At 36.7% G+C, this 9538-nt stretch overlaps 1 protein-coding gene across 1 annotated transcript; it reads right to left on the bottom strand.

The window, feature by feature from the left end:
* Positions 1-9301, bottom strand: LOC130810118 (uncharacterized). The gene is made up of 12 exons (XM_057676071.1): positions 8836-9301; positions 6816-8736; positions 5939-6259; positions 5208-5780; positions 4325-5038; positions 3431-4117; positions 3025-3183; positions 2449-2892; positions 2273-2344; positions 1773-2165; positions 1336-1602; positions 1-1113 (listed from the first exon to the last, which is right to left on the bottom strand). The coding sequence occupies exons 1-12, from the start codon at positions 8947-8949 to the stop codon at positions 257-259; spliced, it is 6522 nt and encodes a 2173-aa protein (XP_057532054.1). The 5' UTR covers positions 8950-9301; the 3' UTR covers positions 1-256.
* Between the last annotated feature and the right edge of the window lie 237 nt (positions 9302-9538).

The following is a 9538-nucleotide window of genomic DNA, read 5'->3' as shown; positions in this document are numbered from 1 at the left end:
TCATCTGCATAATCACAAGTCCTATAAACTGAAAGTGAATAAAGAACAGCACAAAGGTTAAATAGGAGTACTATTCAACAATCTGTATTAACATAAACAAATTTCACACAACTAACTTGAACAAACAACAGATATTACAGACCACAAGTCAATCAACAGTCAGATGATTCCTCATATGAATGTCTTAAATACAGCTTATAGTTACACATGCACGAGATATGCAAATTAAGAGCAAAAAGACGTCAATTTCTAACATCTAAAACTCCGAATGAATATCTTCCAAAGCCTTCCTTCTGAAACTCGGTTTTGCAGCTGTTGCATTAACCCTTTGAAGCTTTTTTGGGGCTGGTGTATTCTCCTTCATATCGTGCATGAAAAGTTGGCGCCTTTTCGGAGTTCCATGAACCAATACACTTCTCAAGTTGTCGGTATTTATGCTATTTTCAGCTATTCTGCCCCCAGAGAAAGGATTTTTACAGGTCTCATTTCCCTTGTTATTTACACACTCCTGCATATCAGTGATGGTTTCTATGCTGTCACGTGTATCTTCATTCTGATTGATGTCCTCAAGTTTGTGCTTTCCTAAATCACCATCATTTCTGAACTTCTGATGAACATCTGCACTATTCTCAGCTATTCTTCCCCCAGACGAGGGATTGCTAGTCTCCTTTTCCTGATCATTTACACAGGCCTGCGCATCAGCGACCGTGTCAATACTGCTGCAATTTTCTTCATTCTGATCGACATCTTCAAGTTTATGTTCACCCAAATTCCCACCATCTTCGAGTTGCTTATGAAAATCTGCACTTGTTAGAGTAACTTGGTCCGCATGATTATCTTTTTCACTGTCAACTACTGGTTGGTGAATCTCCTCTGCGTTTACACAATTCTCAAGCTCCATACTCTCCTCATAGTGCTCAACACCATGTTGAGTGCTGAATCTGTCGATTTCCACATTTTCGATCTCATACTCATTCACGGAGAATGTAGTAGCATCAGTAGCTTCTGTTTGGAGCTCTTTGACCTCGCTCTTATCCATCTGCTCCCAGAACATGTTCATCTCAGAATCTGTAAATAGATCAGAATCCGTGTCGGCTTTCATGTCTTCATTTTCTGCATATCCAAGAAATATACAAACAAGTCATGAAGTAGAACACACTTTACTATTTAGTATCATGCCTCTTCAAAACTTTAAACACAGCAATATTGAATACGATACACAATATTTGATATTCAACTTCAACAAAAGTTTCATGATGAATGTTGACTACAACATTTCATCAATCCAACGCTATTAGCTGATACATTTACGAAGTTGTAGTTCTCACGACTCACCATCTAGATTAGTGTTGATCATGCCTTGTTGACATGCTGGTTCAGTGGGCTCCATTAGCTGATATGAAGGCACCAAAGGGGTACAATTCACCATAAACAAGTTTGATGAGGAATCTGCTATATTGTCACCAGCATCACAATCATCACCATCCTTCTTAATTCCCTTTTCAGAAAGTAAGAAAGATTCACCAGAAACATCACCATGTTCTGCCATTGTACTATTTGTAACCTCTTCGTTCATAATTTGTTGTCTTAAAAAGCAATTCTCTGCGCCAAGATTACATGATTAGCCTAAATCCAACATGAGTACAAACTATACCCAAAAAAGGTTTTTCACAGACATAAACATAATGGCAATGGGGTTATGGAATGTTGTTGTAGACATAAGCTATCATTCATCCTTCTAGATCAACAGAAATATCTAACATCAAACTTACCATCATTGGCATGGATACTATGGGTGTCAACATGAGAAACATCAGCAATATCACAAGGCAGGTCACCTGATTCGTCGTCTGTGACTGCATCCATTTTCTGCTCACCAGCACTATTTTCCAGTCCTGTACTATTTCCAGAATCCATTTCAATGTCAATTTGCTCTTGTGAGGCATATTCTAGAGACCCTTCAAATACTCTTGCACCATTTTCAATTTCACTCAAAGGATGGGATTCCACCAGAACCGCTGAATGGATGTAGTTGCTTGGCTCTGTGTCCTTTGAACTGGTATACTCAACCAGATTTTGCTTATCAACACTATCAGTTGTATCATGCATCTCATTAACCAAATCTTTTGATGTTGTTCCCTCTACCTCAACCTCCAGATTGTCACCTAGTTTTGATTCATTAATTGAAGACAAAGCAGAAAGCAGCATGAGTAAAACAATACAAAGGGAACTGATAAAACACATCCGCAGAAAAAAGCATAATGCAACTAACCTTCAATAATAGGATCATCCTTAAAAAGCATGAATTCATCTTCATGCAATCCTTCATTCTTATCAATGAAAACTGCGAAAAGAGCCACAATAGTTATAAGATATGAAAAACCTTGCAGTTCAATGTCGAAACCTTCTTAATAATGATTTAATGCAAAGTTCCTTTCAAAAACATACTATTTCGGTGAGCTTCATAACATCTGTTTTCTTCTGTAGTTTGCAAAGAATCTGATTCAATTGCACATGTTTCTGCATCAACATTCATATTACAGGTGCTTTTTCCAGAAATTAAGCTACCACTTTTCTCACACATTTCAAGATGTCTGCCATCAAAGCTAATAGAATTCTTCCAATCTCCAACCATATGTTCTGACCTGCCAACCTCCGTTAAGCACACTTCTATGATTTCATCTACACCGCCATGTTTGCCTTCCTTTGGTATATCTACCGACACACTGTGTTGCATAGCAAGTCCTCTATCGACAGTGCCAAATTCAACTTCACTATCAACATTACAAAGCTCCTTTTCACTAATGTTTACACCTTCTGCTGCTTCCTCCATAGATCCTTCTTGTTGATGAATATTTTCAAATCCCATCATGATTGAACCCACATACTTGGCTGCATAAATATAAAGTTAATTTTCAGAACAAACGTTAAACATTGCACAAATAGGCTGTTGTAGTCGGAGGCAATTTTAGTAATAAACTAGTCAGACTTATAAATAAAACAATATCAAACATAGACAATTACATTGAAAATTAAATGCTTTTCCAACTTCATCAAGCTTGTTAGGAGTTGTAGTTTCTGGGTTCTCCTTTCCACAAGCACTCAAGCTTTCATCTTCCTTTACTTGTACTGTTACATGAGCCAAAGTTCCCACTTCCTTCTCAGTTGCATTTACAGAATCAGCTGCAGAAGAACGAAAATCAATTAAAAAACATAACAATTTTCCATAAAGTAAATAGCAAACAGACATAGATCACACCAAAGAAAAAATAAATCCACTACAGTTACCAATTTAATCGTCAGTCAATAACCTATAATCTACAAAATTTATTTTTCTGACTAAATTTTAAAAGATCACAACTCAGATGAACATAATCTTTGTCGTAAATGAAAGAAGAAAAACCAGAATAATGTGTTTGTGGTTTCTCACATTCTTGAGCAGCAACACTGTCCATGTGAAATCTAAAATTTGTTTTCTTTTGTGCAGTTAATGGAGTGGAATCTCGAGCAGAGAGAACTGAATTCATTCGGTTTTCCATTTGCTCCATAATCATATCATCACTGAGGTGGGAATCCATTGCTCTCACCGATGCAGTGGTCTCAAAACTCATAAAACTCTCAGAAAATTCATTGTTTATGCTTCTCAATTCACCATTTGGCATTGCAATACTTTCTGAATGTGATCTTTCAGCTTGTTCACCATCCTGAACTTGCAAAGTAATCACATTGTTCACCCCGTCATCAACTGAATTTTCATTATCCTTGACAACAGTAGGCTCCAAATCCTTCATTTGTTCAGATACATTACAAGGTATTTTCACTCCTTCAAGTGCCAAATCAGCAGAGGAGATAAGATCTTCTACTTCCTTTCCCAAACCAAGCATATTTTGTTCCGTTGTCAAAGCAGCCCTATCAGACTCCAAGTCATTGCTTTTAGCTAGCCTGATATTGTTGCTCTCAAAACAAAAGTCCGGTATGCAGTTGGCCTCTTCTGGCAGTTCAGCAACATAGTCAACATTGGAAGCATTTGAAAAGCATGTAAAACCGCTGCTTGGAGTATCTTTGTGAGTATTGTGACATTCTTCTGGAAATGAACCTGAAAGGCCTGGAGAATTGTCTGCACAAAATAAAACAAATCATTTCTAACAGGTTCAAATAAAACATAAATGATAGCATTCAGCATCAATATTTACTATTTATTTAAGCTATTGTATCAATTATAAGGAACAAATATGAGATGGAAAAAACAGAATATGCATCCCAATTGGACAGACACTAGGAAAAAAAACATGGAAATGGAAAGACATAATTATGGAAATCTCACCTGATAGAGCAATAAATGTTTCGTGCAGATTTTCAAATTGGCAATGACTTTTTTGCTGTGGGGTGATTTTCAAATCATGATTACCATCTTTCATCTGAAATTCTACCTTGTCTTCGGTAACAATAGTTTTTACTTCTGAAATGCTCTCAGAAACATCAACACATATACTTTCACCACAAAAGCATGCCATTACATCTTCAGAATCCAAGGCCTCTGACAGTTTTCTATCCTCTACATTCACAGGATCAGCACATTCATTCTTGAAAAGAGATTCCGTGTCTTCAGCAGCCTCTTCAGAACCTTGTTTTAGATTCTTTGTTTTTTCATATACTGAAAAGCAATCAGATCTTTTACTCGTGACACTGCCAAAAACGTCCAAGCATATGTTTTCTTCATTTAGTACCTGATCCCTAGTCCTTTCCTGAAACAATACATGGGTTTCTTCCCCATTGAAAGATGCAAAAGCATCCTGCCTTGTACCCCCAGCAGATTTCTCTTGCTTTAGCTTTGTTCTTTCACAAAAACTGATCATGTCATCCCTAGTAGCTTCTAACTTAACATTCTCCTCATCTTGTTCAAAATTTAATAGTATCTCTTCTTCGGTTAAATTGCTGGTCTTGACACAATCAGCTAAACAAGCAATATCGCTTTCTGACGCCACGTTGCAGCTTTCTTTTTCCTCACTCGTTGAACCAGAAAGCGCTCTTAAAGCACCTGTAAAGCACGAAAGAAGATATTGCAAAACAATTGATGTAACATGTACACTAGTGACATTAAATTAAATCACTCTTCCCTCCCTAAACAATTGATCAGTAAACATATCAAAGTAAACCGGATTCTAAGGACGTGAAAAAAGGGTGGATAATGAATTAAAACAACATACCATCGACTTGTGATTCCAGATGTAATAGAAAGGTGTTAATTGAAGTGGGTTCTGTCCTAGCCCCGGAATCATCTTTGTTTTGTGACTGAACCAGTTGAGAATCTTTGTTATCACTGCTACTGGAATCCATCCTCAGATTCCAAAATGGTGTGGCTGTTTCGATATCTTTGTCCTCTTCCACATCAAAGGGTTGCTGCTGGACATTCCCTTCGTCTACTGGAGCCAACACATCTTCTAAAATAATACTAGATCCCATTGATCCAGCAGTTTCCACTTGCATAGTGGGCTGTACATCTGATTTTTCAACTATCACAGCCACACCATCAGTTATTTTCTCTTCAGGTACAGTTTCATTCTTAAAGGAATTAGTTAGACAATGGGACTCTACATAAACATTATCAAGTCCAACACATTCTTCATCCTGTATCGTGTTGCAGCATTCAAGTCCTTCACTAAGCTTAGACGGCCCAATATCCGTCATTTCACCCCTTGATTTACCCGATGAAGAGGACATCTGCTCAACACCAGGACAACTGATATTACTACTCCTGGAAGCGATATAGATAGATTCATCTGCATCCAATCAGCACAAACAAAAATACCAAATTTAGCATAGCAAAACATTTTGGAAATAACTTGCAAATGGAAGTTAAAGACTAATTAATGATGTATCAAGTTCGCCAAATCAAAATAAAGCAACAAAGCTAGCAGCAAAATGGAAAGACACTGACCCACACTGGTTACTGCTGTCATGGAGCCACACAATGTACCACTCAACAGTCGATTAGAAGTGACAGGAAGTACAGATACAGTTTCTTCATAAGAATCATTGTCAGCTGCATATTTCATATTTGAAGCATTCTCAACTTTGGTAGCTTGCACAGAGTTTTCAGCTTCATCGTCACTAATGTATTGCAACAATATATGTTCATTGTTGGCAGGAGTCTGTTCAGAAGTTACTGCATTTTCAAAGGCCTGAATCTGATCAGTGATATCCATTTTTTCCAAGAAGCCCTCTGACTGCGCTGTGCTATCCATTAAGTGTGGTTTCTCTGAGCAATAAGGAGAACACACCTTAGCCCCTTAATAATTTTTAGCTATCTTTTCTAAAGAAAAGGGGTGTATCTATTTACTTGATATACATCTGAAATAACAAACTAATCATTAAGAAGCATGTATTAAAGACAGATATTGATAACCTACAATAGAACAAAATCGTGGATGTCATCGCAATTATATGTTACGGACGTGGCACGTCGCGGTGATACTACTCATTTTGCGGATATCGCAATGTGAATTGTTAACTTGAGAAAAATCATTTTATCATAGTAATTTTCTAGAAAATATATTCACATCAGTGCTTATAGTAGACCTTTTAAACCTAATACATTCTTTTAAAAAAAAAAGATAATAATGGCTAATATGTTAAAATAACAACTTATAATGGCAGTCACTCCATGATTTTAAATCGCGGGTTACGTATACCATAATACTAATTTAGTTTAGAACAAATAAGATGACTTTATTTCTAATATATTTTTATATAGCATTAAAAAGTACGCGCACAAATCACAATGACATTAGTAATATGATAAATTCCATACTTACCATCCATTTTAGTCTGCCTGGTTTTTGAAATGCTTGTTGCTGAAGTAGAACCACCCAGTATAGTCTCCTTGTTTAGGATATGATCTGTCTCAACAGAAGTAGGCTTCACTGTGTTACAGTCAATGGCTTCTGACCCATTTATGCATTGGTCTGATATTTCATGATCATCCACGGCCAAATGACTAATACTTTGATGCATTTTGTCCTCCTCTATAACTTGATCACTAGCTGAAGTATTATCTCTACAGATTCCTGCTTGCCTACGTGACCCTCTCATTACTTTCATTGCTTTAAATTCAACATCTTCATTGACATGATTGTTCGTTTTTATTGAACCTATACTCTTCACACCTTCACGTTTCGGAACATGATTAGCCCCACCATGTCCTTCCCCTAGATCTTCAACTACTACGCCCTTGACCTCCTTGGCATCTTGTTTCTTTATAATGGAAGGTTTCTTCCTTCCCTTATTTCCTTTCTTGAAGTGTACCACCACATCAGGAAACCTTTTTTGATCATTCTTCTCAATGGTGTAATCCAATACTTCATCATTCTTCTTCACCTTTAAGACTGTAGCATAACCTCCTGTCTTCGCTTTCTTCCCTTGTCTCACTGGCCTATTCGCCCGATTTTGCTCAGCCAAATTACTAGATCCCATATTCCCAACACCACCATAATCATCTTTTTCTAAAGTCTCGGTAACAATTTCTGTACTTGTCACAACCAACTCTTCAAGAGGCCCATTAACTTCAACAAATCCTCGCCCCTTTCTATTTCGTTTCACCTTCTTCTCAACACAAGGCGAAAGCAGCAAGTCATCAACACTCATCTTCTTCGATCGAGGCCTCAAATTCTTCTGTGGATTCCCTCCATCGGTTTGATCCAATATATCATCATTCCTCTTCCCCTTTGAGACCATTGCCTTACCTCCAGCCTTGACCTCCTTCACTTGCTTCACCGGTCTCCTAGCCTGATCTCGGTCAGCCAAATTATTAGCACCCATATTCCCAACACCATCATCATCATCTTTTCCTGAAGTCTCAACGATTTCTTTACTTGTCACAACCAACTCCTCAAGAGGTATATCAACTTCTTCAACAAATCCTCGCCTCTTTCGATTTCCTTTCACCTTCTTCACAACACAAGGCGAAAGCAGCAAGTCATCGACGCTTTTCATCTTCCTTCGAGGCCTCATATTCCGCTGTAGATTCCCTCCTTCAGTACAAGCTTTCTCCACATTATCAACAATGTTACCATCTAAAACTGTATCTGATTTAACCATAACAGATTTTCTCCTCCTTCCAACAGGCTTCTCCACATCATTAATAACCTTAGAATCTAAAATTGAATCCGGTTTTACCACAACAGACTTTCTCCTCGAAATTTTTTCAACAGGTTTATCAATGTCATCAATAATTTCAGTCCTCTCAACTGTATTTGGCTTTAACACAACAGATTTTCTCCTAGAAATTCGTCCAACAGGTTTAACAACATCATCAACAATTTGAGTCTCATCAACTACATTTGGCTTGACCACAACAGATTTTCGCCTAGAAATTCTTTCAACAGGTTTATCAACAATTTTAGATTCTACAATTAGATCAGATTTTACCACAACGGACTTTCTCGTCAAAATTCCTTCAACTGGTTTATCAAAATTTTTATCTACACCATCACTCAAATTCTCAGTAACTAAAACTGTGTTTTCTTTCGAACTAGATTTCCCAAAACCCCTTGTCTTTCTAGCCAGTAACCTCCTTTCTCGAGGATCAGTTTTCTCAAAAATAAAGGTATCATTTTGAGGGCTAAATTTTACCTTCTTTGGTTCTCTAATCTCACACACTTCTTCATTACCAACAACCTCAACAACATTATTCGATTTCTTCAAACAAGATCTTCCTCTTTTCAAGGGTTTTTCTTCCTATATTTACAAATGACCCATCAAAATTGTACAAATTTCAATTAAAAAACAGCAGAAAAACCCCAGCAAACAAAAAATGAAATTCGGAGAGAAACATACCTGGAGAAGGGAAGAAAGACGGTCCGCCATTTCAACATTCTTTAAATTGGCAGGAATTCCATGTTTTTTGCATAAACATTGAAGTTCTTTCCTCGGTAACGCATGAAAATCCATTTCTTGTGATGAAGAAACCACACAAAAACAAAATCAAATGGAAACGAAAGAACTTAAAATGTTATCATTTATGAGAAGAAAAAAAAGAGAAATTCATAAGTTAGAGTAAAAGATTTTTGCGATTACAAAGAAAAATTACTTTGAACTTTTTTGAATGAAGTTTGAATTGAAGAAGTTTTTGAAAAATTTTGAACAGAGTAGAAATATTGAACAGTAATCTCCCGCTCCTCTGCTTTTTTAAAGAAAGATAAACCGACGGTTCGGAGCGAGAATTTGAATTTTGAACGTCAACTTTAACCACGTGTATGAATTTTAATTTTCTTTTTTTAAATTGATGGAGTAAGGCTTAAGACAAAACAATGAGATGCTCGTAATGTTTGATAAATGGTTGTTAGTTGTATCAGTCGACTTGTTTAATTAACTAACTAAAAGCAATGTCTTTTTGTTAACTTTTCATAAAGTCATTTTTTGGTTGAAGTTTCTTAAACACATTGAGTTACATAAGTTTTCGCAATTTAAATCTTTTGAAATGTATAAAATTGAGATTTTTATCTATTATTCTGAAAATGGAATCACCAACTTGAGTTCG

The sequence above is a fragment of the Amaranthus tricolor genome, chromosome 4, assembly GCF_026212465.1.
Source record: "Amaranthus tricolor cultivar Red isolate AtriRed21 chromosome 4, ASM2621246v1, whole genome shotgun sequence".
In the NCBI taxonomy this organism is placed as follows: Eukaryota; Viridiplantae; Streptophyta; class Magnoliopsida; order Caryophyllales; family Amaranthaceae; genus Amaranthus; species Amaranthus tricolor.
This window is presented reverse-complemented; position numbering and strand designations above follow the sequence as displayed.

Bases quoted from the DNA above. Each gene is read 5' to 3' on its own strand.
- LOC130810118 (XM_057676071.1), bottom strand. From the start codon at position 8,949: ATGGATTTTCATGCGTTACCGAGGAAAGAACTTCAATGTTTATGCAAA. The intron at 8,737-8,835 runs GTATGTTTCTCT...TTGTAAATATAG, and splicing joins GTCTTTCTTCCCTTCTCCAG to GAAGAAAAACCCTTGAAAAG. The intron at 6,260-6,815 runs GTAAGTATGGAA...CTTATTGCTCAG, and splicing joins CAGGCAGACTAAAATGGATG to AGAAACCACACTTAATGGAT.